At 54.3% G+C, this 21,608-nt stretch overlaps 1 protein-coding gene across 1 annotated transcript in view; it reads right to left on the reverse strand.

Moving 5' to 3' along the window:
• Positions 1-2,002: 2,002 nt before the first annotated feature.
• MYO1D (myosin ID) overlaps positions 2,003-21,608 on the reverse strand; it is a gene marked incomplete at its 5' end in the record, with an annotated part of 81,218 nt that continues 61,612 nt past the window's right edge. The window contains one exon of the mRNA XM_026043695.1: positions 2,003-2,159. Within this exon, the coding sequence (XP_025899480.1) occupies positions 2,003-2,159 (157 nt within the window). The remainder of the gene's footprint in view (positions 2,160-21,608) is intronic.

The raw sequence follows: 21,608 nt of genomic DNA on the forward strand, positions 1-21,608 counted from the left end.
ACACCCATGCACAAAGCCCCGTCACCACCCCGGTGCCGCAGTCCTGAGCTGGTGTTTCCTTATCAGGCCTGGCGACCGATAAGGGGGTTATTTTGTATTCTGTTTTATTTTTTTCTTTCCTTCGTGTGCACAGATCTTAGTTTAGTTCTGGGCCATCCGTCGTTCAGAGAAAAAAAAAGAACTTGCAAACGAGAGGGAGAAATAATGTGCCATTTATTATTATTATTATTATTATTATTATTATTTAATTCTATCTTTTATTTTTCACTTGAAGCTCTTCATTGCTGTACATTGGAACCTGCTAATTATACACGTGTGCGTACGTTATTTTTTTTTTTATTTTTTTTAGTGCAATCTCTTCCGTAGCTCTTTGTTGACCAAATTGGTGGATATTGTTACTGATTAATTTATATTTGTCTCATTTTTTTTCTGTATGTATGTGTATAGTGCGTTTGTACGTATGTGTGGTTTATAACCTGACCGACTGTGTCATGGGGCTCAGTGTGCCTGTAATTTAATCCCCCCTCCCTTATTTTTATTTATTTTTGTACTGTGCCGATTAAATAAAAATGCACTGACCATCCATTACACRGAAAAGTGGCTGCAGCCCGAGTCCTTTCTGCAGCCCTGGAGCCATSGGGAACTGGGATTTGCCGGGATAAGGGCCGCAGCGCTGGGATAGGGGCAGGATGTTTTATGGGTGATAACGGCACCATGTCGAGAGCGGGGCGGGGGGCTGCAGCTACAGGGTGTTTTAGTGCTATAGGGGAGATGTAAACGAGAGCCAGGTCCGGAAGAGGAGGTTTTTTTTTCTGGGCTTTTTTACCCATTAAAATATGAATTACATCTTAAAAAACCCTACAACAGTTCATTGCATTATTGCCCCGGGCTTAAAATCAAAACATTTTAGAAACAGTTAATTTATGGCAAAAGACAAAACAGGAATATATATATTTTATATATATATATATATATATATATGTATATCTATAAAATCAAAGTGGGCCCGGATATTCTATTTCCTAAAGACACGTGTCATCAGGGACAACGTTGTCACCGTTAGTGTTAGGACCCTCCTTGCAGGCGCTGGGTGGGCCATGGGCCGGGCGCTGCCGTGCACCGAGTTGGGGGGTCTCAGCGCGCCCGGGGGGCCAGGGCTGGGGGGCTTTGGTGTCCTCGGCTCYGTGGTCACCGAGGGTCCGGCTGGAGCCGGGAGGAGGCCGGGGAGCTGCCACAGGAGGGGACAGCCGGGCTGGGTCACAGCTGGTGGGCTGGAGATCCTGACCTGACCAGCAGTGCCAGAACACATCATATATACATATATATAAAATGTATATAATGTATACCTCTTTTTGTTATATACGTGTATACATTTTATATATATATAAATATATATATATATTTATGGATGTGTATATATCCATATAGATATATATATGGATATATATACGTATAAATAGCCCCCTGTTCCAGTACCACTAATCCAAAACAGGCTTGGGAGGGCCCCTCCTGTCACGGCCGACCATCAGGCCCACGGCGCTTTTGGCCATGACCATCCAGCTGGGAATATCTGAGGAGAAACGCGGCACCGGGGAGGGTCTCGGTGGCGCAAGGAGGGGTTGGGCGGTGGCAGTGACACCGGGCTCCAAAGCAGCACGTTCTGGGGGGGACAAGGACACACTGAGGTGCCACTGCCATGACAGATCTCCCGGCCTCCTCCCCAAGGAGCTCACGTATCCCGAGGGATTCGCCGGGCRGGAGCCGGCTCCCACTTTCCGGCATCGCAGAGAGGGGCCTGAGCCATCGGAGCAGGCAAGGGGCCGCGTTGGGACTAATTCCGCTTCCTCATATCCCGACCTGTTCCGCCAGACYGATACAGAGCCGGGGTTATTTTAAGCCGGAGCCGCGTGCGGTATTAAAAACAAACCACCGATACGGACAATWTGGAAAGCTGGGCGAACGGGGCCGGGCGGCCGCGCGGCCGGGCGCCCGAGCGCGGCCGCTAGTTGCCCGGCACGCAGAGGACGAAGCCGGAGCGCTGGCGGCTGAAGTGCGGCTGCGCCTGCTCCCCGCGCGTCTCCACGGCGACCGTGCACTTGCGCCCGTGCAGGCTGCACTGCACCGGGTTGGTGACGGCGACGGGCAGCGAGCGCCTCTCGCTGCGGGARGAAGCGGGAACAGCCGTTAGCGGGAGCGCAAGTGAAGGCAGAGCCGAGCGGTTAACAAGCCCCGGTGCAAAACCCCGCTTGAATCCCCACATTTGGAGYAAGGGCAAAGGTTTCCGCGGGATGCAGAGGCAACAGCTCCGAAACCCCAGGGAGTTACTCCGCTTGTGCTGTGCTGAAGGATTCTCTCTGTGGAGGGATGGCGGGATGGATGGAGGGATGGACGGATGGACAGACAGGAGTGCAGAGCAGCTGCCGCCTGTCTCCGTCTGGCTTCAATGCTAAAAGTGATTCCTGGGTGGGAAGGAAAATGTCCCCAAGGCAAAAAAATGGAAAAGGAAAGGGGAAAAAAAAGGGAAAAGGGAAGAGAGAGAAGTGGAAAGGGGCAAGGAAAAAGAAAGAAGGAAAAGGCAAAAGAGGAAAGGGGAAAACGAAACAGGAAAGGTTCCTCCTGGAAGGCTGTGGGCCTGGAGGAGAAGAATCATCCGGAGGTCAAAGCTCAGGCTCCTGCCGTTGGTGCTGGATGCCGGAGCACGAGGGACGGGCCCTGTGTGGCCCAGGGACGATGCTGCCACCAGCCCTGGCCCAAACCACGTCCCCCCCGAGGTGACCTCCTCAGKCAGGTCCTGCCAGGGCCTCTAATGGGGAGCCAAGCACCTCCAGAAGCAGCACCTCTGGGATCTCAGAGACTTCCCATGTCCAAACCCTTTGGCCACACCTGGTTGGTCACCCCCAGCTGAGCCCGTCCAGTGGGCCGGACTCCTGCTCTGGCAGTGATGGACAAGAGAACGTCCCCTCTGGCTAAAGACCATGAAAAAAAASCACTATTTTGCACTGTGAGGGACTTCTGTTGCAGCAACGCACAGAACCTCCTGCTACTCCCTTTGATATGGGGTAGTCATGGATTTTCTCGAGCCCAAGATGCTTTCTCTTTCTTTTCTGCTTTCTGAGATGCTGTCTCTGGGAGTCACCTCAGCCTCAGGGAAGCGGGAAGACCTGACCAACGCTTTGGCCTTGAGGAAATCCCTACTGAGACTTCCCCTGCAGTTGAAATTCCTGCTCATCTTCCAGCATTTCTTAGGATAATATCAGTGGTCTAAAGACTTGGTGTCATCAACTCATCCACCTCACCCAACGTGTGAGGGCACCAGGGCAGGTGGGCACTATCTCTAGACCACATCTGCTGTGTTTAGTGTCCAGACACCACCTCAGCTCCTGGTAGCTAGACCACACCGAGGCGAACACTGTGAGATGCTCATGTAGGACACCCTTCATTTTCACTGTGTCACCTGCAAGCCCCATTTTTAGGTGGCTCCCATACAGTTGAGATGTTTCCTGCTCAAAAAAAGAACAGAAAATCACTGCTTGTTTGCTTGGAGGGTCATTGATAACCCAGTCCTCACGTTGCCCTGGGTATTTAATGCTCGTTTACTGTCGCCTCGGTTGCTTGAGGCTAAAATCTCTACTTAGGTGGCTATTTTTACCGCGTCTTAGCAGGAGGAGCGCACGCACGGCGGGGCTCGCTGAGGTCCCCGCCGTCACGCGCTCGCGGAGGCGCCTGCAGTGGGGACCGTGCTAAGAACTTCCCTTCACAGCCCGTGTCAAATTATAGGTAAGGAGATAGACGGGTTTCGTAGCCGCTGAGGGCCGAACTCTGCTGACCCTCGTGCGCTGCCCTAAGCCGGCGCCGGGCACGCAACGGGGATCTCATTAATTGGCATCTGGGCCACCAGCAGCACCCAAGCCTGGGAATTAGAAGGGCCGTGACCCACTTTGAGCTTCTCCAGGCTGAGCGACCTTAAGTGCGAAGCTAAATCTGGTGAGGGCTCAGCTCCTGCTGCTTCTGCAGGAGCTCCAGGAGGTCTGTGTGGGTCCACAGGGACGTGAGGTCAACACTGCTCTGGGATGCTGGGCTCCGGAGAAGACACTTCTCTTGGAGATGCACTGATCTTCTCTGCCTCTAGCTGTTCCCTTTACATTGGGCTCTGCTTCCTCCCCAGATCCCATCACGACAATATCCATCTACTCTTGATCACACATTACCTTATTTTTCCACACGAGAAGAGGCTTCAGCCTCAAAACCTTTTTCCTGGGAAGCAGGACATCTCTGGAACAGCATGAGGGACCYACCCCCTTTGAAAGCCCCTTGGCCTTCATGGATAGACAACACAACCTTGAGCGCTCCCACCAGCTCCACCAGCAGCTCCATCTGCCAGGACCCCAGGTCTCTTGGACGCTGCTCCTGGGTGAGCTTGGCAGCCAGGAAGGAAGAGGTTGGAGGAGACATCAGCTTGGTTTCCAGCCCATCGACCACATCAGCGTCACACCTGCTGGCACAGTGGCCAAGGGCGCGATGGCAGATGTTGGCTGCCCACGAGTTAGACGGTTCATTTCTGGACTGCAAGGCAGAAACAGCATCTGCAGGAGCCAGTAACCCGCAGCCAAACACTGTCCAAACCTCCCCGACACAACCAGACYTTACCCGATGACACAACTTCCCAAGCTCCTGCAGAATTCAGATCCTAAAGAGGCTGTGAACCGTCCAAAATGGGGATGGCCCAGCCGCTCTCCTGGAAATCCAGCAATATGGACTGTTATGGGCCAGGGCAATGCACTCTCAGAAGGGGTCAGGGTGCTCAAGCTAAACAAGACGTTGATGGAAGCAAAGGTGGAGCGAAATCTCGCATCCAGGATGTGCCTTGACTGAAGGGGTTTCCATGGCACGTTCCTCAGCAGCCTGGCACGCTGCTCTTCCACTGCTCCATGCCAGTGGGATGGGTCACTCACGACAAGGCTCTCGGGGAGAAACCAGAGGAGGAAGGTTTGCCCTACGCGACCGCAAACACGGGAAGATCCCGCCTGCCTGTTCACCACCCTCGCTCCGAGTCCCGGAATCCTGGCAAACCGTTAAGTACTTAGGAGTGTTCCTGAATTTATTAATTGCCTAAGAACGATCTCCGGGTCTTCTGCAGGGCTTAGAGGAATATTTAAGAAACTTCCAGCTATGACTATATCCATCTTGAGTGTATGAAAACATGCTCCAAGCGTTAGCCTCTAGTTTTGTGAAGCCTTTAATGTTCTTCCTGGAATCTCCTACCATCCAGGGATGCACAATTAGCAGGACATCTACAYGGCACCAGTGCTAATGCAACCCCACGCACCAAGCGCTCCGCCGCTCGGATCATCCCCCCCTTGAGCTTCTCCTGGCAGGTTTGGCCGCCAAGGCTCACAAAAGTAGAGTCAATTAGGACAAAGTGATGGATGTGCYTGCCGGGCATCTTCTGGGAAATAAAATTACTTATTTTTAACAAGYGGGCCATTAGAAGAGACGTCGAGATGCAAATGCTGGCTGTGACCATGCTTGGGAGGAAACGCCGGCTTTCTGGCACCGAAGCAACTTGCAAAGGCGCAGGGAAGAAAAGGGAGTTTTCGTGGGAATGACGGGCGCCTTGGCAGCACGATGCCGATAAATCCTCCTTCAGCAGCGCGCGGAGGCCTCCTTGCTTTGGGAAAACACTGCCCTCTTTTTATGTAGCGGCAACCGGAGCTTTTTCGGATGGAAACAGACTCGGCATCCAAGTGGCAGCTCCCGATCCCAACGGCTGCTTCRTTTCACTCTGTGCATTGACGTCCCCATGAACCTGGCAGGACTCGGCCGCTTCTCCCCCTCCACCTGCTCTGACCCTCCGCTCCAGCCCTGGGCTTGCGCCTCTCCTGAAGAAGCTGAGGGCTTCTGAGGTTGGGAGCGGAGCCACCGGAGGGGTCTGGGAGCAGGGGGAGCCGCAGGCGGCAGCGAGGCCCCGGCGAGACCCGGCGAGACCCGGCGAGACCCGGCGAAGGCCAGTGCGGCAGGGCCGGGGTGACTGCAGCCCCAGCACCCACCGGCCCACGAGACATTCGCCTTTTCACTGAGCATTTACATCAGGACCCGGGGGAAAACGCAAGCCCAGCGGTGCATAAACGGCCAGGGACATCTGTCAGCACTGCTGGTCCGTCAAAAGCATCTCTGCATCTCAGAAACAAGTGAAAAAAGAAGCAGGGTTTGGAAGTCTCCAGCTTGTCCCCAAAGCCAAAGGCCCATCAAGGAGGACGAGCACCGTTTCCAGGCAGGCTGCAGTGCTTCCTCCCCAGCGGGGTGTCATCTCTACCCGGATGCGGGTGGCACTGGAGGTGACAAACACTCACGTATCTGCAGCTCCCGCAGGTGCCACTTCTGGACCAGATAAGGGGCGGCGCACGGGGGCTCCCGGCGCTGCAGGACGCCGGGGCCCATCTATCTCAGGCGACCACTCGTGCTCTGCTGCGGCTGGCGGGGCGACGATACCGGCGCTTGGGGCTCAAAGGCACATTAAGAACATAAGGGTAACAACTCCCCTTTCACCATCTCTTATTAAAAGCCGCTGCTGACAGAAACAGCTCATGTAGTTCCAGGAGGCTAAAGTGAAGAACTTAGTGTCTTGGGGCAGCTGAGGAAACAATCTGATGTCCTCTTTGCTCCTTCACACTGCTGGCGCTGTGAGTTGGGAAGGGGAAACCTCGGTGCAGCCAAGAGGGCCACCAAGCGCCCTTCCAGCACAGCCCGAACCGAGCGGCACCCTGCAGCTGCAGCAGCTGCCCTCTCCACCCTTTGATTATCCACATTTCCCACCTTTGTGCAGCCCAACCACAACCAGGAAGGAGCCTGGCCTTTGCAGAAGGGCTTTGGAGCCGCAATGTGCAATGCCRTGCGAAGCCTCCCGGCACACGCCAGCCCCAACCCTGCCCGGGGCCCTGCGYGCCGACGCGCTGCGCTTGGCGCCCGCGCTCACGTCTCCTCACCACGGGAAACCACAAGGGCCACGTGGTGCCGGCTGGGGAAGCGGCTGCGTCCCGGACGCTTTTCCGGCGCTTTTGCGCAGCACCGAGGTGCAGTAACAGCTGCGGCGAGCTCGGAGCACGTGCGGCGAGAGCTTGTGGGGGAGCAAAGCTCTGAGCTCATTAGGGTGCTGGGGCTCGGAATAGAAACTCTCCCACGCGGGCACGTGCGCCGGCGGCAAAGGTGACGCCGCCGGATCAACAGAGCAGCTCACAGATTAAATAAAGAAAAAAAAATGCATCTCCCGGCACGTTCTTGCCATGTCCTGCGGCTGCTCATGTTTTGCAGACCATCAGTAGGTTCCAGGAGCAACAGGAGTGCAGCGTCATTTTGGGCCATTCGCGGATGGGTCCATGTGGGTGGGATGGAAACGGGTTCTAGGGGGTGGTTTGGAAAAATGGTTGCATTGTTGGAATTCTGCATGGTTTTGGTAAAAGGCGGAGGAGTTTGCTCTCTGAAGGTGATGGTCACACGTKCCAGTGCCTTTTACCTGTCGCCTTGATCTGCGGCTTAAACCGCTAATCTGGTTCCTGAGAGCGGCAGCAATCACAGATCGGGATTCCCAATCCGCAGGGGCTGTGGTGCCGACACAACATCGTCACCTTCTCCAGTTAATCCTCTGTTCTCCAGTTATTTTAAGTGCCAACAAAAGCTTTGGAGAGGCCTTTTTCACCCGGTTGTCTGCACTGGAGGGCTCGACATCAGTGCATTTTGCAAAATCGGCGTGTCAGAATTAACGAGTTTAAGTCTTCAGCCATAGCCAGAGCAAAAGCGGAGCCTCAGCATCTTCCTGGGCGATACCCAGGATACAGCTCAAAGACGTGGCCTTCCAGTGCCATGTATACGTGATCTGAATGATTTCTGCCTTAGTTTCTACACTAGATACCTTTGCTGGTGCCGCTCTTGGATGCCCAAGGATGTAGGGATGTGGGAGCCGGGATGATGCTTTCTGGGGAGGCCCAACTATGCCAGGAATCTCCTAAAACTAAAGCAGCTTAAAACAAGCATCWGATCCCACCAAGCAAGGCAGCATTAAAGGATGGTGATGGATACACCAGGACCAGGCATGCAACAGGTCAACATGATCCAGGGCATGGATGTCTCAATAGGTCCATCACGTCCTTGGAAAGGAGAGGGCAGGGCACAGAGGTGACCATGCCAACCGCACTGTATCCACGTTGTCCTTTGGACTGTTGATGTCCCCATGTGCCATTAGCCACGTCCCTGAGGCTGCCTCTATCCAAAGGATGATACTGGAGCAGGTTCACCATCGGTGGCCCAAACAACTTGCACTAAGCTTCTCCAGAAGCAACCATTTCTGAAGCCTTGAGAACCTTCGGCTTTAGTATCTCAACTCAGAATGGATAAGAGATAGGAATGGCTGGTTGGTCACCCAGGAGATCATTAAAAAAAAAAAAAGAGACAGCGAGAGAGAGAGAGAGAGAAAGAAGATGCAGTGATGCACGGTGCCGAGGAGGTGTTTAGAAAGAGGGATGGGATTTTGGACTCCTATGTCATCTCCAAGGACTGACCATGGTCAGATCTGCCCTAAGGAATGTGACCAGCTCATTCACCAGGAGGTCAGGATCAGCCAGCAGCTCCATGGCAAGAAAGCCAAGCCAAAATATACAACCCTACATCTCAACGATGGAAGGTGGCCAACATTTCTGCCTTTCAAGYTGCCGGATTTCTGAGACTACCGCATTTTCCCCCTCATATTTCTGTAATACTGGGGACTCCTGATGCCCTACAAGATACCAAGAAAGCTTCTAGGAAGCAGAACTTTAAGAGAGCAGGAAAACGATCTGCACAGGAGGCAAAATGCTGGGAGGGATTTTTGGTAGACTTTGTGCATGGAGATGGGGGCAACTGATTCCCACTTCTTACTTCAGCAACATTTGCTGATGGTGATCCCAGTATCTCAACATTCCTGCTAAAAGGAGGGATTTGAAGCACCAGTCCCAAATGAAGAACGCTGGCACTTCTGCTCTGCTTTGTTCTCTCCTCTTTACTCAYTGGGATGTTAGTGCAACCCGCATAGATGGAAGAAAAATAGCTAGGAAGAGAACACAACAATGTCTCATTTTAATACGTGACCTACTTCTGCTTCTGCTTTGCCTACCTGGCTCAACAAGGAGTTTGGATTTACTGAAATAGCTGAAATATCCCCATTGAAGCATGTCTAGATGCTCTTCCTGTGGCCAAGCCAGCAGGAGAAACAGGTGCATCCACACAAAAGATTTTTCCACTTACAGAAATGAAAACATTTGAGGAGGAAACGCTCGGGGCTCAACCATCTTGGCTGATTCCCAGCTTGATTCAGCGCTTGCATTTTGGTGGCAACGCGTTTCCCAGTGTTTATGGGATGCCCCCACAGGGCAGCGCACGGCTGCGCGCAGCGCTGGCCTCCGTCACCCGCCACGGAAACGTTGCAAAATCCCCTGCTCCGAAACGCAACTTCTTGCTCAGCCGGAAAGTTCGTTCTGAAAACTGCAGCCTCTGTTCTCAAAATTGCATCCAGGGGCCCATGGATGTTCATCCTTCCATGGGATGTTCATCCTTCCATGGGCCCCTGCCTGAGCCAAAAACCCCAAGCTCCATCCAATGCTACCTGGGGGTGCCAAGCAGCGCATCCAGGCCCATCACCTTGCAGGGAGACTTATCCCTGTTTCGGGCTTCCACATTTAGAGCCCAAATCAGTAGGTTTCTCCATGGCCCGGACAATTGTGCTACCCCAACCGCAGGCCTGCACAGCCTAAACCCATTACCACACCACCACCTTGGGCAGGCTCCGGCGCTCGGCGTGCCCTTATCTTGCTGCAGTCACTCCAGCGCAGCCCAACATCCCCCTGCCCCGGTTTCTAATCAGCTTCCATCCTCCTCTGGGCTTCCCGGAGTTAAATCTCTGCTCTCCGTGATAAATGAGAAAACTGAGCTGCCAATGGCGAGGAAAAGCTGAATTGCCAAGCAAATGCTTCCACCAGTGACAGATGAACTCTTTGTTCCAAGGCTATCACACCCTTCCAAGAGGTTTCCTATATGATGGCTAAAGAGCTGGTGCAGTGGCAAGATAAGAAGCCACCGTGGTGAAATAATCCCCGAGGAAAGATGCYTTCCCCTGCAGTTTAAGCCATGCTGTACAAGCACCAACCCGGCGAGTGGATGTCTCTGCTCAGTACCTGCCCTGCAAGAAAGTCCTACACCAACCTGAACCATTTCCAACCCTTACCCATGTAACAAGCCCTCAATACTTGTCACTCTAACCCAAGAGCTGCCTTCGAGCATCCTGCTTTTTGCGGCACAATTTCTTTTCTTTCCTCCATGTGCTACAGGAGTAGCTGGGGAGGGTTTTTAATAAACAGGACAGAAACGACTATTTTTTTTTTTTTTCTTTTGCAAAAGAGGTTTCTTCTGAGTCTCGTGATTCCCCGTTCCGCGGTGCAATTGGGCAAGCCGGTCTCCTTCCCCTCCGCGGCTGCTGAGCTTCTCTTTTCCAGCTTGAGCCGCGCGCTGCAGAGAAAACACCAGTGAAACAGCCGACTCCATCGGGGCTGTTCCTACAACCTCAGCACCATCCCGCAGCTCCAAGGAAGGAGATGCAGGCGGGACCTCAGGGACGGCCAGTGCGTGTCAGCGGACAGCAGCGCTCGGGTACCAGACTCGAAGCCCACCAGGAAAAGGGCAAGGGTCCAAAGGACTTCGGGGAAGGTGTGACCTCCAAGGAGGAAAGGGTTAATGCTCCTTCCCAATCGCTTCTGCTCTTACCAAGACAAGGCAGTTGATGACATCTCGGTTTAAGGCAAGGGCTCTCTAACAGACAATATTCTGTGTTATCAGGTGAATTTATGCAACTCGGCCAAGGGATTAGGTTAGAGGAGTCCAAAAGCTGGTCAAAGTCAATGAGTCCTGCGACCAGGTGAAATGAAGTATTGCTCCAACTTGCTGGATTTTTCACTCGTTCCTTAAATCCAAACCARTTCCCCATTCTGACCTGATTGGGAGCAAAGGCCCTGACTAAACACTCTCAAACACGATGCTATCCAAGGACTGCATTGAATGATGCAGAGCAGGACTGCAGGTTGAGAAGATCTACGGCCCTCACCTGGCTTTGCCCACGCGAACAGACACCAACCGAGCGGTGCCGAGCGCCGTGTCGCGGAGCTGGGTCTGCGAGCGCCGGGCGGTGCCAGGATGAGCAGTGCCGGTGGGATGGAGCAGGAGGCTCTGCCCTGCCGCAGGAAACCGGATCAYGCCCTTATCTCCGTCTCATGTTTTCCCTTACACGATCAGTACACCCGACCCCTAAACGCTCCAGATGGGCTCCAGAGATACCGTCCACTGGGGTGGCTGGAACGGAGGCTGCTCCGTGGGGCAACGTGCCCCGTTACCACAGTGCAGCGGCTGGGGCTCGCAACGCCGGCGCCAGGGCAGCGCCCGGGACGTGCTCAGGAGCTGCTGCTGTTGTCAATACGTTCCAGCCTGGCTAAGCTGTATGCTTTATAACCCTCAACTAAAAGCTGAAGCGAACAGAGGAGAACCCAGCTGCTTTTTAGGGCTAAAAAGAGGAGTCGATGGGGCATTTGGGGGGACGAGCTCGGCTGCGAAGCGACGCAGCAGCTGCAGATGGGCGAGCAGCGCGGCGCGCTCCGCTCCGGCCGCGGGTTGCGCTTCAGCTCTCGCTGCCGTTTGACGGAGGCTCTGGAGCGCGGCGGGGCGCGGGGAGCTCGCCGCAGGACGCGGGCGATGCGCTGCAAGCACCTGGGTGCGCGGCAAAACCCTGGCCCCGAGCCCCCCTTCCCGCGGCGCTGGAGCCCGCGCGGGTGGGAAGGRGCTCACGCTGCAAAGCAGCCCTCGCTGCCCGGCCGCTCCGCAGCCGCTTCCGCAGGGAAAGCGCAGCCCAAGCCCACAGGCTCCCAACAACCCTCCCGCTTCTGCGCTTCTCTCGCGCGGAGCACCCTGGCTGCGAGGCGCTGAGCTTCGCTGTTATCAGCTCTTCCGACTGCATTAAAAACGACCGCTTCGTTTTTTCGAAGACAGAAAAGCCGAAGGGCGGGCGACGAGTGGCGGCTCGGCTGCAATCCCGACCACGGCTCCAAAAGAGCTTCCCCAATTCTCCTGCTGGGTGCAAGGCCGGAGCAGGAAGGAAAATATCCCCCTGGGAGCTTTGCACTTGCCTCGTGACAACCCCACACGGTGCACACTGTGCCCGCGCGCCCGTGTTGGCACTGCCAGCGGTGCCCTCCTCTCTCCTTCCCTCCGAGATCTCAGATGTGCTTCCTATTTGCTGGCTGCAGGTGATTTTCCTTCTTGCCAAGACAGAGCAGCCCAAAGATCCCGTTTGGACAAGGTCTTACTGAAGGGATACCAGGAGCCGCCAGGGCTTGGTTCCCATTGTCGTTCCCATCACGGGCCTGGCTGCTCGGGAACAGCAGGTCAACCCTAGGGCCTGGCTGTGAGTGGAGGCTCCTTCTTCCCCTCCTCCTCCTCCTCCTCCTCCTGATGGCCAAGGGATGGCAGAGCGAAGGTGCCAGGAGCGGTCGGGCAGCACAAGGACGGGGACAAAGAGAGAGGAGACCACCTGGCTATTCCGGGCTGCCTCCTCCACCGCCATTCCCGGCAAGGGTTTTACCTCCGGAGCCTTCACGGCGACRTGCTGCAAGGAAAAGCAGCGCTAAAACTGCAACGGAACTGGCAACACTCGCCATTCCCACCGGGATTCCCAGCATTGGAACCAGCACGGATGATTTATCCCTCTTTTCCTACTGCTTTCCTACCGCCAAATAAAGATGGGGGGTTTTCTCTTAATTCTACCTGGGAAGCATCGCTGTTTTGCAAGTTGTTTATACAAACCAAGCTCAGACAAAACAGATCCGCTGCACCTTTCTCTTCTGCCATGCTTTTAGACTAARTTCCAAAATTTGCGGGGAAATGTTCAAAATGACCAGCACATATATTTGCAGTTAACTCTAATTACCCCGGAATGCACGGATTGAGATTAGAAAGGCTTCATGCGCTTGGAATCGCAAGGACGTGTGGGTCCCACGAGGAAAGCTGCCTTGTCCACCGTGGGATCTTTGGTAACTCACAAGTGAGAYGATCCCCAAAACCCCCATCTTCCAACCCACTGTGATTTCTTTTTAGCTCAAACTTGGCTTGCATCTCCCCCAGAACAGTCACTTAGAGGAAGCAGCAGCAAGAGGAACCCCCAAACACATGCACTTTCTGCCATGCACAGGCCGCAGGTTTTCTTACTTTTTCTTACAAAAACTTCAGTTTTTGGAAAGCGTCCATGTTACCAAAGCCGCCCTCAATCACACCTGGATTTTCGCTGCCAAAACAAACAAACCCAGCTCAGGTTTGCAGGTGTTTTTTGGCTAGAAAGTGGAAAAAAAACCATGCAATGGGTTTCCACCTTTCCTGAGCTGCCAGCTGCAACAAGCTCTGAGCACCGTAATCCCCGGCTTCCAGGCATACAACAATATCATAATTACTAATAAATTAAAATAATACTAATATAACCATATAATAATAAAGAAATAGATGTCCATGCAATATTGCTAAGCCAATACTTTAACATCCACTTTGCGCAGCTCTAATCCAAATTGTCCCCAGCGGAGAAGCCAACAGCTTTTGGYCGTCACTGGCCACGACTCCATCGTCCGCTCGGTGGATTTATTTGCCAGCATCGTTTTGCTYGAATATCTTCCATGAAGACATAACACAAGGGAAGCCAGCAAATACTCCGCATTTCCACCCCAAAATACACAAAGAAATAGATGCAATGACATGGGAAGAAAACAATTCTAGCTGTCAGCTTAAAATGCAAGCAAAAAAAGGAGAAATACTGAGTTTGAATCCTGCTAGTCCAAGTGTTTTCTGCTCTGGAGGGCTGTAAAAGCCATTGGCATCTGAGATGCAGATGCAATTTTCAATTCACATTCAAAATATCCCATTTAGAGTGTGCTGAATGCAAAATTTTTGAATGAAATTCTCCAGCYTTCTGCTCGAGACTGGAGCCTGAGGTTGGGGAGGGGAAAAAAGGAAGAAGAAGAAAAAAGGCAATTAAAACCATCTTCAAAGCATTTACCCTGCCTAAGCTTAAAGCAGTGCTTTAATAACAGGCTTGWTTGCCGAGCGCTGCAGAGGTCGGTGACGCGCACGAGCCGACGGACGCGCTCGCCGGAGCCGGCCGGGAACGCCGGCCCGCCTGCGAATAATGGATTGTTTGGGGCCTTTCATGTTCCAAACTGCCTGGGTGCTCTGGAGAGAAGCAGCTTTCTCGGACCCGCCGCGTCATGAGAGGGCTCAATAATTCTTGTCAAACCGGCCAAACGGAGCGGAATTTTAATTTTGCTTTGAAATGGCAGCTAAAGGCTCCGGTGGAGGCACTTTTTATAATTGAGGCGCAGCCGAGGTGGAGGAGTTGGCTTTATTTTTAGCAAGGTAGAGCTCGCCTCCTGTCTTAAAATATTCAGCTAAAGAGCTGGCTATAAAAATAGGAAGTTTCTATAGGTGCAAATTTGCCCATCRCTTCTTCTCTAGCACCGGTCAGCAAGGGAGAGGGAAATATTGGAGGTGGGAAAAAGGAGAGTGGTGTTATACTAATTTAGAGATGCTTTAAGCACCTGCACAGCTTGGATGGAGAGCCGGGGTCCTCTGTGTGCCGCACCACTCGCTGCACTGATTTACAGCCCTGTTTCAGGCTTGGCAACGTGGTTTGCAAAGCAAGCCTTTTTTTTTTTTTTTTTTTTGCTTTAAAACATTGGGAAAACAGGCTAATTAATGGCACAAACTGGCTTTGGGGCTGCAGGAAGGTGGGCGGCGAAGGTTTCTGGGGTGCCACGAATTAAAATGAGGGCTAAAAATAAGAGCAAACACGGTGCGGGCAGCCCTCCTCCTCCTCCTCCTCCTTGTCCTCGTCCTCCTCCTCCTCCTGCCGCCGCCGCCGCGCAGCCATTTTGGCGGCTGCTCTCCGCAGGCACTGCATCCCGGGAGCCGCCGTCGCCATGGGAACGGCGCAGGGATGCGGGATGCTCCGGCTGGACCGCGCCACCCCCGGGGTGCCCCCCCGCCCAGCGTACAGAGCAGTGCCATTTTCGGCGCCGCGCGCATCTCTCTTTGCAGGCGCCCTTTCCCGCTTCCCCTCCGGGCCCGCTGCCCCCTTCCCGGCCCTTCCTGCTGGCTCCTGCCCGCGCGCTTCCCAGCGAGGGGGAAGGGAAGGATCCCTCGTGGCCTGGTGGAAGGATCCCTCGTGCAGCCTCCCCTGGCCTTCCCACGTCGCGGCCGGATCCCCTCCTAGCATGGGATTAGAATATCAACAAACAATATGGATGCTTTAATAAAGAAAGGAAAATCCGCCTGAATTTGCATCCCGGGGCATGGGTATCGTCACCTCAATGAATCCAGATGTGCCACCGGGGGCAAGGACAAGGGGCAGAGCACGAGAAAGGCTCCGGGCCGGGCGGGTGTGCGGGACGGGGAGCCGGGTGCGAGGCAGGGAGGGCGAAACCTCCCGCGCCGACCCCGGAGCTGCTGCCGGCGGCTGCCCCTGTGCAGAGCACCCGGCGCAGGGCAGAGCGGCCGCGTGGGGGCAAACCCGCGCCCACCGGCGCCCCCGCGCCCACCCCGCGCGCCCAGCCCCACGCCTGAGTCACGCCGGAACAGAGGGGCCTTTCTCTGCCGAGATCCGCCCGGCGCACGCGTTAGCGCGCTCTCCTCCCCAGCACGCCCCGCAGCGCCTTCCTCCCCGTTTTATCCCCCCTTCCTTTTATTTTTAGCACCGTTTCCATGCAGTTTCTGGTCCGAAAGGCACATTATAGGAAAGAAAAGGATTAAATATAGCCGGGAAGGTTGGCGGTTTTTTTTTTTCTCCGTGTTTACCACTTGCCGCCTGCCAGGATCAAAGGGAGGGAGCCGGGCATCTCCTCGGCGCGATGCGGCTTTTCTCGCCCGCTGCTTGCCCTCGTTAACCCCGTTAACCCCRTTCCCCTGAGCGCCCACGCGGGCGCAGCAAAAGCTCCCGCGGGGCCGCAAGGGCCTCGGGCTCCCCCAGGCTCCGGGCGAAGTGTCGGGGATGCCGCGTGGGCAAACGGGCCTGGCTCGAACCCCCGGCGAGAAGAAGCGGGGCATTTCCGTAAGTTTTGCTGATATTTTGGGTGGCCAGCAATGATCGTGACCATGCTCAATGCATTGAGATGCTCCAGGCAGGGATGCTGCGGCTTTCACAACAGGTTGCTAACGAAGTGGACGCACGCAGAAACTGCGTGGATGATCAAAGCGTCCCGAGGAAAGTGGAAATGGAAAAATCACCAATGGAATTTCATCGGGAAAAAAGAAACGGACAAAATGGGATTGGACACAGAGTTCAGAACAGGCGAGCAGCACTCAGTATTACCCCGTACGGCAGCGTGGGATGAGGGCTGAGAGTCCAGGACGCTCCGATGTTGGAGAGAGGGCAGCCTCACAGCAGGGATCCAGCCTGCTTTGATCACCTCCCGGCTCGTCCCCTCTGCTCAAATCCTTCCCAAGGCCCGTTTAGCCAGCTTAGGAGAACAGCCACGGCTTGGGGCTTCATGCACCCTCCATGGATATTCCGGGATATTCCAAGCACATCATGGGTACTCCAGCYGGGCCAAGCACCCAGTGACGGGGACGGCGGAGGTGCAGCCGAGCCAACAAACGCAGCAACAACAAACACAACCACCCAGGAGTGTCCACTTAGCCCAACCGAACTTGGAGCTCAAATTCATTTCTTAAGGCTGAGAACAAAGAGAAATCTTCCCTCAAACAGTTGTCCTTCAAGCCGCCAAGCTGAATGCCAGTGTCCCCAAGTGGGGTAGGATCCCCCGCACAGAAAAACAGATAAACGGGTTGCAAGAAGCAAGAAAATGAAGTAGCGACCCAGAACCTAATGGGTGGAAAAGCAGTTCAATCTCCCATGAGAGTGCCCCAAGACAACCGCCCATGAGGTGGAGSCCACCATGAGGCTGTCACCTACGGGTGCGATGGGAGCGGGACTTTGCAGCAGAGATTTGCACCCGGGAGGGTGACATTGTTTCCTGGGCGATTTATAATAAAAAATAAGCTCTCGGTAAGAATCACTAGGGCGACGTCCGCTTGTTGCTGCCCAAATTTCCCTGCTCTGCCACTCGGCAGGCGCACGGAGAAGCCGCGTTGCTTCGGGCACCGTCACACTGCCCGTCCAGCTGGCAGCCCCCACGTCGCCCCCGGGCCTGACAGCGGACAGATAAAGCAAAAAAAGCCCCCAAACACACACATTCACACCCCAAAACCACCCAAGTTCCTACTGGTCCAGAGGAAAATCAACAGCCAAGTTCCTACTGGTCCAGAGGAAAACCAATATCCAAGTAGATCCTTGGCTGAAGTGAAAGGGAGTCGAATTTGGCCCTTCCATGTTCTTCTTGTCTGGTTGCTCTCAAACAAGCTCATCTCCCTCCAGACTGGCCGTAGCTTGGACCGCTTCTTGTTTTGAAGGTGCCATGGACAGGGAGAGGAGGGATCGACCGTTACATCTACAGTGGTGGCATTTTAGAAGCAAAGAACCCAACCAACAACTTGGTCTTTTAGTCCCACTGCAGGTGGGACGGAAGGGAAGCAATGGAAGATGCTGATATAAAGCACAGTCTGCCTTAAGCAGAAAAATGAGCATGACATTCATCAGGAAGGTGCCTTATTTGGGGTTTATTTCTTAATCCCTTGGCTCTCTCCCACTCTCAAGCCATCTCTCCCCAGGATGGACAATGCTTTGCAGYCACGTTGATGAGTTCTGCTCATGCAGGCTGCAAAGACGGTACTTCAGCTCCTGAGGATGCCCCAATATTTGCTTGAGGTTCTCCTTTCCAGCAAAGGTTTTAAGCTGATTTATGCAGGGAGAAAAAAGTTGGCTGCATGTTACTGTTTCCTATCACGTTGGCATTGGGCAAAGTTTGGGAATTCCTTCTGGAAAAGCTTTCCAGGTGAATCAAGCATCCCTTCGAAGCCAGGTTGACAGGCACAAAGCTCTTCCTTACCTAGCTGTTTTGCTAAGTCTTTCAAAAAAAAAAAAATCCCCGAAAACCAAACCACAACGCAGCAAATTAGGTCAGTGTTGGCCATCCCACCACGTCACCCTCTATATTTAGCTATAACTACCAGCATCGAGCAAAGTGAATACCTTGCTATTAGCTCCAGAGGACGCCTGATCATTGCTGACACCGGTGTCACGCGAGCAGGCAACCCTCGAGGAAGGATCTAACCTGCCATTGAGCTTGGAGACAGCGAGACAGTAAAATTAACATCTTCAGCTTGTTCCTAATTTTGCTTTTCTCTATGTAAATATGAACCAAACATCTTGACAGCTCCACCGCCCTAACTACTCTGCAAGTGGCTCTAGGGAAGATGAGAAACCCCTGGGCGCTGGCGCTCACCAGCCAAAGACGGTGGCAATAAGAGTTTGGTTTTCACTGGAACCTAGTGATGTCGCAGACATTSCTAACCACAACACACTTCCACGCTACTTAATGCCAACGTGACAACCACCTAGACAGCACTAATAGCCATGACCTCCTGCTCTGTCTCGAGGCTTCCTCAAGCTCGCAGCCCACCAAATCTGCTCAGAGGCACCAGGGAGTGCCGGGCACCGCGTCACCGGTGCCCAGGGACAGACGAGGTGCTGCTCCACCTGGTCCTCCTGCACGTCCCCACCTCGCCTCSGGCCTCGCTCCCTGCAGGACACGCAGCTCCCAACGCCCAGAGAGGTGGATTTTCCTGCTGAGCTGCCTCGGCCGGCCGGCTGCCTTCACGGAAGCGTCGCTGGATTTATTTTCCCAGCTTAATCTGCACACACGGAAAAGAGAGCTGATGGCCCAGTGCAGTCATGGGCGCTCATCGCTGCCAGGGAAGTTGCTCAGCTCCCTGCAGCCGCCGYGGCTCGAGTCGCGCCGGCGGGAGCTCCGGGAACGGCACTCGCTGTCAAACACGGTGCGACGCGTCCCCAGCGTGCGCGGGCTGCGAGGGYGCTCACAGGGCGGCACGGGGCCGCGCGGGCACGTCGGGTCTGTACATTCACGCTTAGTCATGCCAGGGTGTGAGCACCGGGCTGCCCTCTGCTTTCTTCTAAGCGCCCTCCCCGCTCCGGGCTGGTTTTCGTGAGCTCAGCCGCTTAGACTTGCAAGCCTCGGCCCTGCTGCAAGCACCGGAGAGGCACAAGAGGATTATTAACATGCAAAACTCTCTGCGTAGCTCCTTATAATAAAGCAAATTAACTCCGTCCTGAGCCAAACTCAAGCCAGTGGGGATGGGCGTGCGGCTCCCACTGCGGACACGCAGCTGCAGTGAATGCCAGGGCTGAGGAAAGCTTGGGGAAATCCCGCGTGCACCCAACCTCCCAACGCAACATCACTTCAAACTAGCCCAGACACCCCCGCTTGGATTTAAAGATGGATTTAGGATTCCTAACCATAAGCATCTGCGATCACTTTAGGCACCCTGGGGTGCATCCCCTGCCTCAATGTGACTCCCCAGCGTGGCACAAGCCTCCTTTAGGTTCTGTGTCCTACCTACCAACCCCGTGGCTATCTCTGATGTCCCATGGGACGTGTAAAGCACCACTGAAGACCTGTGTTTTGGCAGCCGAATCCCATTGCTGCCCACCAGCTCCACTTAAACCCCACTTCAGGCTTCAGTGACGGYGCGTCCAGCGGTGGGACGCACCTGCTGGTGACTAAGAGGGGAAACCCAAGGTGCGCYGGTGCATCACCCCCAACCGCCACGCTCGGCGAGGCAGCCCAGGTCCCCAGCTTGCTCTGGGCGTGACGGCTTTATGATCAAGCGCTTTACTCACCCAGTTCCCCCTTCTCCTGGAGGAAGCGAGACTGCCTGGTGTTGGCTCTGGAGCACCGAGCTCCCAACATCAAGCCCTCCCCACCTCACCGTCTAACTGCCATGTCAGGGGAAAGTTTGCAGCAGTCCAGGGCCACCGCGTTCAGGCACCACCAGATCCTTCCTTTGCCCTTTTCTGTCTTTATAAAAAAAATCCCTTCAGCAGCTGCTGCAGTGTTCTGCCCTGGCTGGAGGACACCCACAAAGGCACTTTTGCTGCTTCCATTAAAACCACCGAGCACGTTGCTCTGTTTGTGCAGGACTGGCCACACCTGCTCGCGCAGAGCAGCCACCTCTCACGCTATTCCTGACGCTGCCTTCGCCCCCGAGCCCYTCTCGCCCACCCAAGGGCGCATCGCCACCACGCTCCCCAGCAACACCCGAGCGTCCTCCTCGTGTTTGGGCGACCAGCCACCAGGCTGGAGGACAGCCGAACCCTCCCGCCTTCCACACAAACGAGCTGTTGGCTTTTGTCTCTTTAATCAAAATCACTAATTTCCATGAATCTGGCAGAGAACCATCTTTGATGCCTCCCTTTCCCACTGTCAGATCTGAGGATAGAGCAGATGCGTAAAACCATGTTTCCCTAGGAAACCAGGCTAAAAATAGCCACGCTGCCTGGCTCGGGGGACTGGTCTGGAGTCGTTGAAACTGCAGTTGGAATTAGATATTACTTTGAGTCAAGTATTTGGAGGAGCTGCTTCTGGGTGCTCAAGATACTGGTGTAAAGCACTGCTGCTCCCTGTCTAATCTGGGGTCGCTGGTGGTAAGAGCTGCTCTTCCCTTGAAACACACCGAGGAACGTGGCTGTTTGTAAAGGTCGCGAGAGGACTAAGCTGTGCTGAAAGGCCCCGCCAGCCTCTCTGCAAACTGGAAGGGGTTGGTGGACTCCAAGCTATGAACCCACCTCCGGTCTGGGTTGAGCTTCCACCATATGCTCGGGTGAAGGTTCAAACCAACCTAGGAACTGCAACTTAATGGGGACCGAGCAAGGCCAACAACCACCAATTCTTCGGGGCTACCTACCCTAGGACAAGGAGGTGGTGGCAGTCGAGGGGACACGAATGAGCTGCTGTCACCATCCTCCAAGCAACCCTTCTGCAAGAGGCCCCACGTTGATGACCATGTTCCAGCTCCAGGAGGTCAGGGCTGAGGCATGTTGCATGGTTGAAGAGCACAAAGCGGAGGCGTAAATGCTCCTGTCTGTCCTGTACGGAGCCCACACACTCTTTCACTCACAAAGGCATCAACGTGACAGCCTTTACTGGCAAAGCGATGCACTCAGGCACAAATACGATGTATTTTAATTAGAAGGATGGTTCCCCCTGAGGCCCAACTGCAAGCCRATAATTCCAGGAAGGAAGTTGGCTCTGGGAGCAGGCCCAGCAGGGTGAAGGATAAGGGATGGAGATGCTGTTGTAAATCCTTCCCTCAGGAGAACACCTAGGAGACAGACACATGGGGGGAAAGGAAGAACCCCTTCCCTTCGCCACTGTGAGCAAAGCCTTTTCGGTTCACGCAAGGAAGAGCAAGAAAGAGAAAAATAATCCTTCGTGCATTTAATTGGGAACCTAATTACTCTGTATAAATTAGGCAGACTTCTCACCTTTGATTTAACGCCTAACAGCCTATGATTCACATCTCTGGTGCATGATCTATTGTGCCATTTAGATGTAAAACTGCTTTACGCGGGGCACCCTGTGGACCAG

Source organism: Nothoprocta perdicaria, unplaced genomic scaffold, assembly GCF_003342845.1.
Source record: "Nothoprocta perdicaria isolate Ctin4 unplaced genomic scaffold, notPer1 scaffold_336, whole genome shotgun sequence".
Classification (NCBI taxonomy): domain Eukaryota; kingdom Metazoa; phylum Chordata; class Aves; order Tinamiformes; family Tinamidae; genus Nothoprocta; species Nothoprocta perdicaria.